This window comes from Schistocerca piceifrons, chromosome 2, assembly GCF_021461385.2.
Source record: "Schistocerca piceifrons isolate TAMUIC-IGC-003096 chromosome 2, iqSchPice1.1, whole genome shotgun sequence".
NCBI classification, from domain to species: Eukaryota; Metazoa; Arthropoda; class Insecta; order Orthoptera; family Acrididae; genus Schistocerca; species Schistocerca piceifrons.
In genome coordinates, this window is record NC_060139.1 from 362,241,567 (window position 1) to 362,257,183 (window position 15,617).

Below are 15,617 nucleotides of genomic sequence, written 5' to 3' on the forward strand. Positions count from 1 at the left end.
ACCAAAACAGCATCACTGTGCTGTTACTGCGAACGGCTGAAAGCAAGGGTAAAGTACAGACATAATTTTTCCTGAAGCCATGCAGCTTTACTGTATGGTCAACTGATGATGGCGTCCTCTTGGGTAAAATATTGTGGAGGTAAAATAGTCCTCCATTTGGATCTCCAGGTGGGGACTACTCAGGACAATGTCGTTATCGGGAGAAACAAAACTGGAGTTATGCAGATGAGTGTGGAATGTCAGATCCCTTAACCGGGGATGTAGGTTAGAAAATTTAAAAAGGGAAATGGATAGGTTAAAGTTAGACATAGTGGGAATTAATGAAGTTCGGTGGCAGGAGCAACAGGACTTCTTGTCAGGTGAATACAGGGCTGTAAATACAAAATAAAATAGGGATAATGCAGGAGTAGGTTTAATAATGAATTAAAAAATAGGAACGTGGAAAAGCTATTACAAAGAGCATAGTGAATGAATTATTGTAGCCAAGATAGACACAAAGCCCACGCCTACCACAGTAGTCCAAGTTTATATGCCAACTAGCTCTACAGATGATGAAGAGATTGAAGAAATGTGTGATGAGATAAAAGAAATTATTCAGATAGTTAAGGGAGATGAAAATTTAATAGTCATGAGGGACTGGAATTCGGTAGTAGGAAAATGAAGAGAAGGAAAACTAGTAGGTGAATATGGACTGGAGGTAAGGAATGAAAGAGGAAGCCGCCTGGTAGAATTTTGTTCAGAGCATAACTTAATCATCGCTGACACTTGGTTTAAGAATCAGAAAGAGACATGGAAGAGACATGGAGACACTGGAAGGTTTCAGATTGATTATATAATAGTAAGACATTGATTTAGGAACCTGGTTTTAAATTGTAAGATATTTCCAGCAGCAAATGTGAAATCTGACCACAAGTTATTGGTTACGAACTGTAGATTAAAACTGAAGAAACTCCAAAAAAGTACAAATTTAAGGATATGGGACATGGATAAATTGAAAGAACCAGAGGCACAGTAGAAGTTAAATGGGTAACTCTGAGAGATGAAAGAGTGAGGGCAGCAGAGGCTCAAGTAGGTAAAAAGACAAGGGTTAGTAGAAATCCTTGGGTAACACAAGAGATATTGAATTCAACTGATGAAAGGAGAAGGTATAAAAATGAAGTAAATGAAGCAGACAAAAAGGAATATAAACGTCTCAAAAAATGAGATCGTCAGGAAGTGCAAAATGGCTAAGTGGGAATGGCTAGAGGACAAATGTAAGGATGTAGAAGCATATATCACTAGGGGTAAGATAGATGCTGCCTACAGGAAAATTAGAGAGACCTTTTGGTGAAAAGACGATCACCTGTATGAATGTCAAGAGCCCAGCTGGAAAACCATTCCTACACAAAGAAGGGAAAGCAGAAACGTGGAAGGAGTATATAGAAGATCTGTACAATGTGGGGTGTATTTTTCCTTCTTTTCCTGGTGTTGTTTATTTTGTAAGATTTGTGGTGGGCCTTATACCAGCACTAACGGAAAGTTGGGTCCCTGGCTGATATAACAGGGCAATATTTTGCCAACCCCAATACACCGCCAGATGAAAGTAGTATTATCTTTATCCTCTCTTCTCAGAGTAGTTTTTTGGTGGTCCGGATCCTTCCATGCCACCTCCCTGTCGATCCAACTGCGGTGAAGGTTCCTGTAATGCTTCCAAAAGTTCTCTCTAATGCGCTACTAAATAAATAGCCATGCTTCTCACAAACAGGGGTATATTTTGCCCAACATTTTCACTATTAGTTTTCACAACACAACTAACATTTGCTATGGTAATAAATCACACTCTTGAGTACATTCAAATGTCTGTACATGTATTCTGTAGGACCTGAGAGGGAAAAAAAATCAACTAACTCTCTTCAGTAGTTCATTATGCCTTGTTGGTGTGTTGTTTACTCCATGGCTCTCGGATTCAGGCACTTGCTGCACCATAGTACAAATTACTCCCAGACAGTTGTAATACCGTTTTTAGTGGTCCCCATCTCACCAGCTCTACCACTGCTCCACATTCACTGCATACAAGAACGGAAAACACACAGTGTCCCTTTCCCATTACATTTATCCTTATTCGTTTACTCACGAGCCTCTCTTGTTGACGGCTTTCCAATAGTGTGTTGGGATGTTTACAGATATCCCAAAACACTATAAAGGGTGATGTACTTGAAGGCAATATTATAGAAATGGAAGAGGACATAGAGGGAGATGAGATGGGAGATATGATACTGCATGAAGAATTTGACAGAGCAGTGAAAGGCGTTAGTCTAAACAAGGCCTCAGGAGTAGACAATATTCCGACAGAACTACTGATACCCTTAGGAGAGCCAGCCATGACAAAACTCTCCCATTGGTGAGCAAGCTGTATAATATGAGTGAAATACCCTTAGACTTCAAGAAAAATATAATAATTCCAATCCCAAAGAAAGCAGGTGTTGACAGGTGTGACAATTACCGAACTATCAGTTTAATAAGTCACAATATCAAAGTACTAACACGAATTCTTTACAGACGAATGGAAAAACTGGTAGAAGCTGACCTCAGGGAAGATCAGTTTGTATTCTGTAGAAATGTTAGACCACACGAGGCAATACTGACCCTATGACTTATCTTAGAAGATAGGGTAAGGAAAGGTAAACCTATGTTTACAGAAAGCTTTTAACAGTGTTGACTGGAATACTCTCTTTCAAATTCTGAAGGTGGCAAGGGCAAATGTAGGGAGCGAGAGGCTATTTACAATTTGTATAGAAAAAAGATGGCAGTTATAAGAGTCGAGGAGCACAAAAGGGAAGCAGTGGTTGAGAAGGGAGTGAGACAGGATTGTAGCCTATCCCCAATGTTATTCAGTCTGTATTTTGAGCAAGCAGTAAAGAAAATAAAAGAAAAATTTGAAGTAGGAATTAAAATCAAGGGAGAAGAAATAAAAACTTTGAGGTTCGCCGATGACATTGTAATTCTGTCAGAGACAGTAAAGGACTTAGAAGAAAAGGTGAATGGAATGGACAGTGTCTTGAAAGAAGGAAATAAGACGAATATCAACAAAAGCAAAATGAGGATAATAGGGTGTAGTCAAATTAAATCAGGTGATGATGAAGGAATTAGGTTAGGAAATGAGACACTTAAAGTAATAGATGAGTTTTGCTATTTGGGCAGCAAAATAAGTGATGATGGTTGAAGTAGAGAGGATATAAAATGTAGACTGGCTGTGGCAAGAAAAGTGTTTCTGAAGAACAGAACTTTGCTAATATTGAGTATAGATTTAAGTGTCAGGAAGTCTTTTCTGAAAGTATTTGTATGGCGCATAGCCCTGTATGGAAGTGACACATGGACGATAAATCATTTAGACAAGGAGAGAATAGAAGCTTTTGAACTGGGGTACTGCAGGAGAATGCTAGATGAGTAGATCGCGTAACTAATGAGGAGGTACTGAACAGAACTTGGGAGAAAAGTGTTAGGAAATCATTTCTGAAAGTATTTGTGTGGAGTGTAGCCATGTATGGAAGTGAAATGTGGATTATGAACAGTTTAGGCCAGAAGAGAATAGAAGCTTTTCAAATGTGGAGCTACAGAAGAATGCTGAAGATTAGATGGGTAGATCACATAGCTAATGAGGCGGTATTGAAAAGAATTGAGCAGATGAGGAATTTGTGACACAACTTGACAGTTGGTAGGACACATTTTGAGCCATCAAGCAGTCACCAATTTAGTGTTGGAGGGAAGAATGGAGTGTAAAAATTGTAGGAGGCAGCCAAGAGATGAATACACTAAGCAGATTCAAAAGGATGTATGTTGCAGTAGTTACTCGGAGATGGAAGAGGCTTGCACAGGATAGAGGGGCATGGAGAGCTGCATCAAACCAGTCTTTGGACTGAATACCACAACAACAACAACAACAACATTCTGTAAACCGACATTTAGCATGTTCTCTTTAGTACTCGTGTGGATTAATTCAGACTTTTCATTATTTAGAGTTAGTTGCCACTTTTCTCATCACACAGGTATCTTATCTAAATCGTTTTCTAATTTGTTTTAATCATTTGGTGACTTTATAAGATGGTCAATCACAGCATCATCTGCAAACAGTCTAAGAGGACAGTTCAGATTGTCTCCTAAATCATTTATGAAAGGAACAGCAGAAGGCCTACAAAGCTTACTTGCAAACGCCAGATATCATTTCTGTTTTTCTTGTTGATTTTTTGTCAGTTGCTGCATACTGTGACCATTCTGACAGGAAATCATTCAGTCATACAACTAAGAAGTTACTCCACAGGCACAAAATTTAATTAAAGTTGCTTGTACACAACTCCACGTTTATTGCCTTCACCTGACATATTTATTTGGAAGTCACACTAAAATGTTTACAGATACAAAATCACAGCTATACTGTTACAAGAAAGTAACATCGACATCAGAATGAATAATTTGGTCACCTTGTGAATGAAACTGCACTGTTGCAAAATATGGAAACAGCACAGCATGCCTGAGCGAGATTCTTGCAGTCTAGGTTGTAACTCGCGGCTAGCCGCTCGGAGAGAGAATGAATCTTATTGGCCGCTAGCAGTCAGTCGTCTGGATTGCACAGAATGGCTGAAAATAGAGCTGCCTTCCTATATGACGTGAACTTTACAGTCATGATTTTGGCATTTGGCTATTTTCAACTACCACACTGAAAAGATAAATATGTACAGAATTTAATGAAAAATGCAGTGAATCAGAAAGTAGGTAGCATTATGCCGGTACAGTTTAAGATCAAAAATTTTTTTTGGAGTTTCAAAATTTATTATTGAAAATATTTGCTTACATTTTAAGCATGATTAAACTTCTGTAAACAAAGTCATCATCAAAATATATTAAACTTTGTTATATAATGCAAGTGTCATAGCATATGAATGAGAACATTTTCGTAGAGCTTCTGGCAAAAATAGGAAAATCATGTCTGACATACATGTAGTAACTGTGACATAAAATGATCACCAAGAACAGTCACTACATGTTCAGACACCATTATCTAAAGCGACATTATTGAATTTCCTAATTTATTTATTTAGCAGCTTATGATGTACATCTATGGAGTAAGTCCAAGTAATGGAGTAAGTAATGGAAACCAAAGATGAACATTGTAGCCTGTCAGTTTATATGATGTACTCTGTGGTTGAATCTAGAGAAGTGTTGTAGGCAATAGAACAGAGTTACATAAATTCAATAAGGATTTTATATCTTTTGATGGTTGTTCTAAGTTATGAATATATTGTGTAAACAAATACACATATACCAGGGAATTTAGCAATGATAGGAATGGGCTGTTATACATCATGTGGTATGCTGAATATGAACTATAATCATGCATTACTGCAAAGTAGATCAGTTGTAAAAGGTACATAACGTAACCATCTATCAAAATGTACTATGAAAGCAGATCATATACAGTTGTTCTATGAAAGAACGAACGAATGTTTGTTTTAAAAATGTTGTATACTACAAATATTTGTCATAAAAACATTATATACCATAATGTAACAGGATACTGTAAAGCATTTGTGTGCTCTTTCATAATATGGTTGTATATGATCAACTTTCGTAGTACATTTTGACAGATTGTTACATTATGTTGCTTTAAGACTGACCTAAGTTGCAGTAATGCACAATAATATTTCGTATTTAACATAGTGCATGATTTATAACCATGGCTAAATTTCTTGGTTTAAGAACATTTGTTTACACTACATATTAGCAACAGAGAAAACCATCCAACGATACACAAACTTTATTCAGGGTATGTAACTCTGGCCTATTGCCAACAACACATCCTGGATTCAATCGTAGAGTACACCACATAAACTGACAGCTTACGATGCTCATCTTTGGGTTCCACTATGTTTGTAAATTTGACAGTGCGGCTTTAGATAATGGCACTTGCACATGTATTGACTGGTTCTGATAGTCATTTTATGGCATAGATACTAAACATATGTCAGTCATGTTTGTTCCACTTCTGACACACACTTTGTGAATGTGTTCTGATTTATATTCTGTGGCACATGCATTACATAACAAATTTAACATAGTTTGACAGTGACTTTCTTTAAAGATGTCTAATCATGCATAACATGTAAGTAACATGATTTCAATAATTTATGAATTCTAAAAAATTTTATAAATTTGTGATCCTACATTTCATGTCATGATGTTATATACCTTCTGGTCCATTGTATTTATTCAGTTGGGTACTTCAAAACAGCCAAGCTGAAATCGTAATTATACAGTAGAATAAACAATCTATACAGTTGGTGGAACTTTCATTTAAATATTGCATATGGTATCCATGCAAGGTTCAGTACCAAGTATATCACACCAGAAATAATTATGGAATAGATTTATCAGTGGTTCACAGTACACAGATTAATCCACAATCTCTTAAAGACTCATGTTACACAATTCCAAAGAAAAGAATGTGATTTTCCGTTACAGAAGTAGAAAACAATAATCACCGACCAAACTAAACGCCATGCATGAAATTCGTAGGCATCCAAATGGATAACAAATTGCGATGTGATGGAAATATTTTATGAATAAGTAAATCAAAATCTTGTTTCTGTATTCTTAGCAGTAAGGAATTTTTCCCACAATTTTGATCTGTCACAGAACTGTTAGCATATTTAGCATATTTTCACTCACTAATATTCTCTAGGTTAATCTTTTGGGGCAATGTAGTTAAAATCAAGAAAGTATTTAACCTACAGGAACTTGTGGTAACAATATTATCTGCAGTTGATAGCCAAACATCTTCCAGGAGTCTATTCAGGGACTTAGGTACTCTTAAACTCTCTAATGGTATTTGTGATAAACAGCAAGAATGAATTTATGATGAACTGTGACATTCATAACCACATTATTGCAGACAAAAGTATTTCATATAGACTATATGTGTACCTGTCTAAGATTCATAACAGTGTCTTATAGTCTCCGCGCCAGTCATTAACAGGTTGCCAGTAGACATCAGGCATGAAATTGGAAATCAGCAGAGCTTCAAACAAAAGAGTACAGGTATTAGTCACTCCTATAATCTATCAGGTGAGTGGACTTGGGGATATAAATTCTGGTTAACAGTAATGTCATGTTATATACATTTTTAACTTTTTTTCCAGTACGTAGGAAACTGATAGAGAGTGCTGTCTGATATAAGTACAATTAGATAAATGCTTAGTATGAAATGACAGATAAAAGCTGTAACTGAATAGTGAAAGAATAGGAACAGTTGGTTGTTTGAAATTAGTTACTCATAATATATATGTAGACTAATGTAGAAATATTTACCAAAATTATCACTGTGCATAGATTAGTGAGAGTCAGAATTGACTTTTAGTGTATAGCCTGCCCCTGTGGCTGAGTGGTTCTAGGCGCTTCAGTCCAGAACTGCGCTGCTGTTATGGTCGCAGGTTCGAATCCTGCCTCAGGCGTGGATGTGTGTGAAGTCCTTAGGTTAGTTAGGTTTAAGTAGTTCTAAGTCTAGGGGACTGATGACCTCAGATGTTAAGTTCCGTAGTGCTTAGAGCCATTTGAACCATTTGAACTTTTAGAGTACTTTACAGAAGTAGTTTTGAGGGCTTTTTCTGCCTATTAATATAGAACTTCAGTTTTCCATATTCTAGAAGGCTCTCTCTCATGATAGGATTTACAGAACATGATATATGTACATATCAATAAATGATTTAATTTGAAGCTCTGGAACCTTTTGGCTGGGCTACAAGCTTCGCACACTTGTAGTTTTCGTTTTTGTTTTATTGGATTTTCCCCCGAAAGACATCAAATGTTGTCTTTCACAACACAGCTCTCTCAGTGACATACTTGCCTCACTACTAAATTGTTATTGTAATTAACTTTATGTTAGAAAACACTTCATCTTTTTTGTGGATCCCTTATTTTGCTGCAGGCACTTTCCACATCTTTCTTTTATTGAAAAAGTGGTCTGTTCAATTTATACTTTCTGTGAATGAAAGACACTGCAATTTGCTCCCAGCATTTAGGTGACAAAAATCAGTATAGTTCCAATTTTGGCACACAGAATTCATGTTTCAAATGATTCTTGTTGAAGATTAGTCAGTTTTAGAATGGAAGCTCATATTTCTTCCCCTACATGAGATCACCTTAGATGGGGCACAAGGTTATATGATCAAAACATCATGAAGGAGAGTTGACAAGATGGTTTGATGTTGGCTCTACTGCTCCAATAATGTATGGAAAAATTCATAAGTGGATTCTCAATTATCTTAAACGTTTCCTGTATTCAGTTTTTGAATGATAACACTTATCGGAAACTTGTGAGTGTATTTAATACTTCCTGTGGATGTGAGTCTTTCTAATTACTGTTTTTATCTGATAATGTGCACATTAATTACTATAAAATCACAGTTTGATTGTTCAATATGTGTAAAGTATTTGACAAGAGTTGTTATCAGATAACATGTGCCTCCAGTATCAGTAAAAAGTTCTTTGTCATTTCCAGGTCAAGGGTTTCAAAGGACACATTTTGCTGTGTGAAATCAGATAAGTCTATCAAGAAACTGTATATATTCCGCTTCATAGATGATGATTATGTGGTGCACAGCAGTGCTTAGTGATCAGTGAGGAGAATTTCTTGACTCTCTTGTGTTTTATAATTGTAATTTGTCAGTTATTCAGCTTCAGAGAAATAGTGCTGAGTGTTGAGAGATCTGTGTTAGTTCACTAAACATATCATTTCTATATCATAACATGTAAGTAAGATTTAATACAATTTTAGTGTCAGTTTAGTTTCAGTGAATAATGACAGTTGGTATGTTACCATAGCTCTTACATGAATCAGTCAAAAATTAAAATTTCAACTCACATGTTTCAATAGCATTTAATTTTCACTGCCATAAAGCATATTAGTTCCAGTTAAATAAGAAAATTTTAGTACCTGTGAATAAGGGTGTTCTCATCTCGTCCCTTGTATATTTTTTTCAGTGTCCTATAGCCCTGTAACAGTATTTTTATGGAGTAAAAGTATTCTTCAAACTGTTGCTGTTATGTATTAAAATTTGCTTACTTTCTATCAATTTTAATGATTGTAAAATTAATGCTGTATATTGTCTACATATGAGTGTGTGTAATGATGTGTGTATAGCAAGTATTATGTTGTTGCACTGTTTCAAAAATGGCATTAGCAGATTATTAGAGACAGTGTTCTAATTTGCTTTCAGCAACTTTTCTGCTCATTGTAGTTGACCGCAAGAAGAATGTGTGCAAATAATTTCCACTGGAAGTACAAATTCAATGTGATATTGTTCCTGGTGATGATTTTTAACCCGCACCTCAGTAGTGTGTATACATCAGGCTATTTCATTGCTGAAGATTATGATTCACCACATATAAACCTGTCACAGGATACAACAAATTCTGTTGATGCAATAAAAAGTGGCTTGACACAAAACATTGTTTTGATATTGGCTGATGACCTGGGTTGGGATGACTTTGGGTCATATTGGCCATATACAGCTTTAACACCAAACTTAGATGCCATTGCAAAGGAAGGAGTAATGTTAATGATAAACAGTGTAATAAATCTCAGTGTGACAAAAACTTCAATAAAAAGCCATTTTCTTACTAACACTAATCTAAGATGATAAACAACAATGATATTCTCATGCTTCACATTTTGTGTTAATAATTTCACTACTTGTCTGTTACAAATTTCTACCAAAAAGTAAAGGAATTATTAAAAATCACCATATGTCTGTAGCAGTTTCAGACTTTTATAAAGTAATTTGTGTTGCGGAGCTTCAGAAGCACATTTTTTGTCTTATGAAACTAAGTCTGGTGTAGTTAATGACAAATTTACTATGAATTACTATGTGTTTTTGTATGACTTTACAACATATCTTGACCTATTATGCTTTTAATAAAGATTGCACCCCCTATTATACTGTGCATAAAGCTCACTCTCTTGAAAGGAATATTGGCAACAATAGACTTGAAATCCTTAAGTATGTGTACATTGATTGGATTTACTGATGCAGTTGTAGAAGCAACAATTAACAAGGCATAAAGGGGAAAAAGAGGCAGGAAAGTCTATATGTTCAGTAAATTAAATATTGTAAGGTAACAGCTTTACTGCAGCTAGAGTCAGTTAGTTCAAGCAATGAGCTGTTTGATACACTTCATGACAAGTATGAATTAAACAGTGGTTCAAACTGTAGAAAAACATACACCTGCCAGAATAATAGCATTGCTACAAAAACAATGTCAGGATACTTCTTAAGAAGCATTTGCTGCATGATACAAAGTAAGACAGAACACATATCCAACATAATATGTTTAGCTATCTGGACAGTAACCAAAGCTTTCTTTAGTATCTACACAGGCATAACAATGCTGTTACACTACACAGTCGGTGTGGGTACTTCACAGGCAAAAAGTGGCTTGATAATAGCCGGGGAACAGAACCCCATGAGTGGAAAATGAACCCGCTCTGTGGGTGAATCTACAGGAAGCAAAGGGTCCAAACTGACACAGAGACAGGCACAGGAATGACTTGGCATGTGGCAAGCACAGACGGCTAAAGGTGAAGCACTTGACAAGGCGTGCAAGGTAGCAGTGGAGACAAATCCAACTGTTTTGGCAGGGGGGGGGGGGATGAGGAGGAGGAGGAGGAGGAGGAGGAGGAGGAGGGGCTGAGGCTGCAGGTGACAGGAGGACACGGAGGGGATGGCAACAAGGAAGCATGGTGCAGCAAGGTGAGCCCTCACCCAAATCCTGCCACCTGGCTGACGAGAAGACTGCAGCGTTGATGTCCCAATAGGGCACAAATGTAGCTGATTTGCATGGTGGGTCCGTTGCTCCCTGCTGGCATCCACCACAAACAACTGACAGCCAAAATGATTTTCTGGAAAAGTGGGTCATTAGCTGTGGCATTTGATGGAAAATCCAACAGGGTTTGCTGCAAGACAACACCCTTGCGAACATGGGGGCCTCCTGCTGGTTGAACTCCGGATCAGGCCCCAATGGTAGCCTTGACAGTCCACCAGCATCGGTATGCTGGGTAAAAAAAACATAGCAACAGTTACTGAGAAAGAGGGCCCACCTCTGCAATTGGTGGGCAGTCTTATCCAGCAGCTTTGAATGAGAGCCAAATAAGGAAACCAACACCATTAATTTCTTCACTCCGAAAATAAAAGCTAGCACCTCCTTTTCCACCTGTGAATAGTTACACGTACACGGTGCAGTGGAAAGTGTCTTTCAGGCATAAGCGTTGGGCTGTTTAGTGCCATCAGGGTTCAATTGGCACAGGGCGACACCAATGGCATACTGGAATACGTCACAGGCCAGGGTTAAGGTTTACCCATTGTAAAAAGGAGCCAAACAGAGCAAAGCACAAACACTTACTGAGAGACTGAAAAACCTGTTGACAGTATGCAAACCAGACAAACGTAATACCCTTCTGGTGAAGCCAGTTATGAAACTGGCAGGTGTGTGCGACCCGGGGAATGAACTCAATATAATACAAAATTTTATACAAAAAAGACTGGAGCTCATTCCGGTGCTGGCAGGTTGACAATCACCTTGATGTGGTTGTCTGCAGGAACGAGACCAACTTTACTAAGCACGTGTCCCAAAAATTGCAGTTTTTAGAAGAGAAAACTGCACTTTCCAGTTTGCAATGACGGCCAATTTCCAGGAGGCATTGCAAAACTGACTGTAGGTTTCGTAGGTGCTCCTGCCGAGTAGGGCCTGTTACCCATATGTCATCAAGATAATTGCTGCAACAGGGTGTGTCTTGAATCACGTGCTCCAAATACTGCTGATAAATTCCAGGTGCAGATGAGATTCCAAAGGGCAAGCGATTAAACTGATGTTGAGGACCAGGAAAGTCTGAGAAGCCATGCCCAATGGCACCTGCAGGTAAGCATCGCATAAGCCAATGGGGAAAAATACTGGCCCTCTGACAACTTTACCAATAACTCTACATGGTGCAGAATTGTATATAAATCCATGACACATTGTGTGTTGAAGTTCAGTTTAAAATCATTGCAAAGCAGCACATCGCCGTCGGGCTTCTGAATCACCACCAGAAAAGTGGTCCACTGACTCGAAACGGGAGAGACAATACCTTGATCCCGACAACAATGGAACTCTGCCTTTACCTTGTTGTGCATGGTGAATGGAATTGGGCATGGGCAACAGAATTTAGGTACCACTGACAGCTTAAGTTGAATATATCCTTCAAAATTTTCCACACGACCCAGGGTATTCTCATTCAGTGGGCTGTGTGACTGCATTAAGGAGTCCAACTTGTGAAATGGAACAGGCTGAGACACTAAATGCAGTTTGTCATTGGTATGGAATCCAAAAACAGAAAAAGTATCTAGCGAGGAGATATTTTGTGCCAACAGCGAATGACCACTAAAAATGTAAATTTGCATTCCCATTCTTATAACACACAGAGACAGAGATTGCCTGTGCAAAGGAATGTGCTGTTTACAATGAGACAGACCTGATAGAGTGGCCGGTGCAACTCCGGACACCCCAAAAGCCTGTAAATTAATGAGGATGACTTCCTCTTTTTTCAAAGAGACGTGTGGGGTGTCGGATGCCCCACAGTCCAGTGAAAACTTTAGAGTATTCGATGACTGACTGATGGCATACTGATGGTCACAAACAGTTTCCAAATGGCTTATCTGATGGTATATTCTGCACACTGTCTTCACATGGAGGCAGTCTTGGCGAACATGCAACATAGACAATCGGGTCAGGACCACTGGCTCACCCAGTGAGCAGAAGGAGAACAACACCAACGACCCTGATAGGAATTACAATGCTGCAAGAGGCACAAATCCGCCTAGCTCAGCATGGGCAGGGATGCAGCAGCTCCGAGATGACACGGCACCAGAATCGTCAACTGTGGCAACACAAGGCAACTCAGCGGGAGGCAAGGCCCACAGGTTATCAGAGGCTGTTTACTGTGTACATTAATTGTGCGATTTGCCACTTATCAGAAAGGGTATCCCTCCTGGGCTACTTCGGCTAAAGAAGGGTCGGAGAAGACCAACGCCCTAGTCTGAACCTTCAGATCATGAGCTAACATGACAAACAGATCCTGACTTAGTGAGTCTGAGTAAGGGGTGGCACATTTGGGACACACAAGACAAGACTCGTATGAGAGGCTCTACACTTCCGTGATCCATAGTGTGTACAACTACCCATAGCACTTGTGATGTTGGTTAAACACTGAACTGTGCCACCACCAAGAGAGTTTGATGTCTAAAATACTGCATAAACAACTGACAAAATTCATAAAAGGGGAGTTTCCCAGGCTCAGTGAACGGCTTCAAATTTTGGGCAACTTCATATAAACCCATGCTGCTGGACAAGAAGATAGCCTTATAAATTGGATTGTCAATATGCCTTACCTGTCGATGCAACAGGAACCAGTACAGGTAATTCTTCTACCTTCTCATTGACTCATTCAAACCAGCAAATGGTGTTGGGAATGGCTGGTGTGCAAAGAAAACTGCACACTGCACCGTAGCTGCCTTAGCCCCCCCCCCCCCCCCTTCCTCGGTGCTCGGTGCCACTCGAAGGGCATGAAGTGAGTCCACATTCTGGTTTATCAGTTGCTGCTGCTCTTTTTGCAGGTGCCACTGTTCCTGCCAGTGCTGCAGAAATGCCTGTTCTGTGGCAGCCCAAGTTAACACTAGGCAAATTGGAAAAATGGGGGGGGGGGGGGCATTACACTTGTTTTTGTCGCCACTTTAGTTTCTGCATCAGCATGACAACGTCAATACACTATTCAGTCATTGTGGATATTTCATTGGCTGATCGTGGCTAGTTAATAGCTAGGTAACAGACTCCTATCAGAGGGAAACAAACTCCTCATTGCTGGACAGTCATAGGAAGCTGAGAGTCCAAATACATCTAGGGACAGGCACAGGAATGACTCAGCATGTGGCAGGCACAGACGGCTAATGGCTAAGAATTCAGCAGCACAATGCTGAAGGTGAGGTCGTCGATGACAACTCCAGGTAAGCACTGCCCCGCATGGCTTACTGCCACCCATGTGTAAACACCTCCACCAGCAGCCCTGTCCATATTATTTTTCACATGCACTCTCCATGTCAGGTTTCCGCTCTGTACCACTGTGCTACCCATGCCAACTCTCCTTCATCGTGATGTCTACTGATGGGGATACTAAACTTTCAATGCCTACCATCATCAAATGTTCGTACTAGACCTCTGCAGTATCTATAGAAATTTCGGTAATTTATAAAGGCTGATACTAGCACAAAAATTATTGCCTAGGCGTATGAATAAGTAAAAGCAAATCTAAAGTTGTTTATGATCCATTTGTAAAGAAAACAAAGAAATTCTGACACACTTCAATTGCAGAAGTGATGCAAAGGAGAATGGTATAATATTTAATACTGATGGTGTTGAGAAGTTGCTCAAATTCCTGTAAGTCTATATTTGGACTCATGTCCTGACAGAGTCAATGTCAGATAGTACACAAATTTGCAAGCAAATTACCTCCACTCTGAGTAATAATTTATTGCAGATCCTTGGCCTGAGCTCTATTTGCTGTTTGTAATAAAAGAGTAGAATTTATTCTGAATTCAAACATGATAATGGACCTGGTGTAGATTTTTCTCCTCCTTGGTAATCATTATCACATGGAACAACTTACAAATATCAGTCATGGGCTTCTAAGAACCTTGGAAAGAAATAATTAAGTGAATTCACTGTTTGTAGACTTTTTTAAGACTTTCCGTTTTGTACCACACTAATGAATACAAAGAAAATGTATTCATGCAGTATATCTAACTGAGTTTGTGGTAGAGTTGAAAACTCCCTGAGTAGTGGAATGCAACACACAATCCTTTCACCTGCAGACAGCAGTCATTTTATCTATGCCACAGGGAAGTATGATTGGACCATTATGATTTGTGTTTTGAGTTAATAAGTTGATAGAAAGTGTCAGTTAGAATCTCAGACTTTTTGCGTATAATAGTGTCTGTGAGGAACTTGCATCAGATGAAAATTTTATCAGTATCCAAAATGTATGAAATATATTGACACAAAGCTGTAAATAATTAAACTTAGCAACAATTAAGATTCCTCCTATCTATCACTTTTTACAGTATGGCTGTTTCACACAAAATGCATCAAACGTAGCAGATTATCTGAACTCTGCAAATCATCATAAAGTGCATGGCATAGGGGACTGTTTATTTTAATATTCATCTGGGCCTTTTTTGCATTCAAGAGACAGGAGGAAAGAATGATTGCTTTTATGTCACTATATGTTACATTATTAGTCTCATTTTATCTTCATGGCAGTAGTAAATATGTGAACTCCAAATAGGAATCAATGTAGGAAAAGACAGATTGCTGCTTACTGTAAAGAAGACACATCGAGTTGCAGACAGGCACAATCAAAAGACACTAACATAAAGCTTTCGGCCACAGCCTTTGTCAGTAAAAGAGAGACACACTCACCATCCAAACTCATACAAGCAAGCACACCTCACACACACACACACACACACCTGCCAACTCCAGCATTTCGGGATGGAAGT

The 15,617-nt window shown here is 38.7% G+C and overlaps 1 protein-coding gene and 1 pseudogene across 2 annotated transcripts in view; both read left to right on the top strand.

Moving 5' to 3' along the window:
- Positions 1–9,478, top strand: part of LOC124775020 — a 106,530-nt gene extending 97,052 nt beyond the window's left edge. For both annotated transcript variants that reach the window (XM_047249780.1, XM_047249781.1), the window contains one exon: positions 8,531–9,478. In XM_047249780.1, the coding sequence (XP_047105736.1) occupies positions 8,531–8,565 (35 nt within the window). In that variant the 3' untranslated portion in view covers positions 8,566–9,478. The remainder of the gene's footprint in view (positions 1–8,530) is intronic.
- LOC124775390 overlaps positions 9,285–15,617 on the top strand; it is a 165,286-nt pseudogene continuing 158,953 nt past the window's right edge.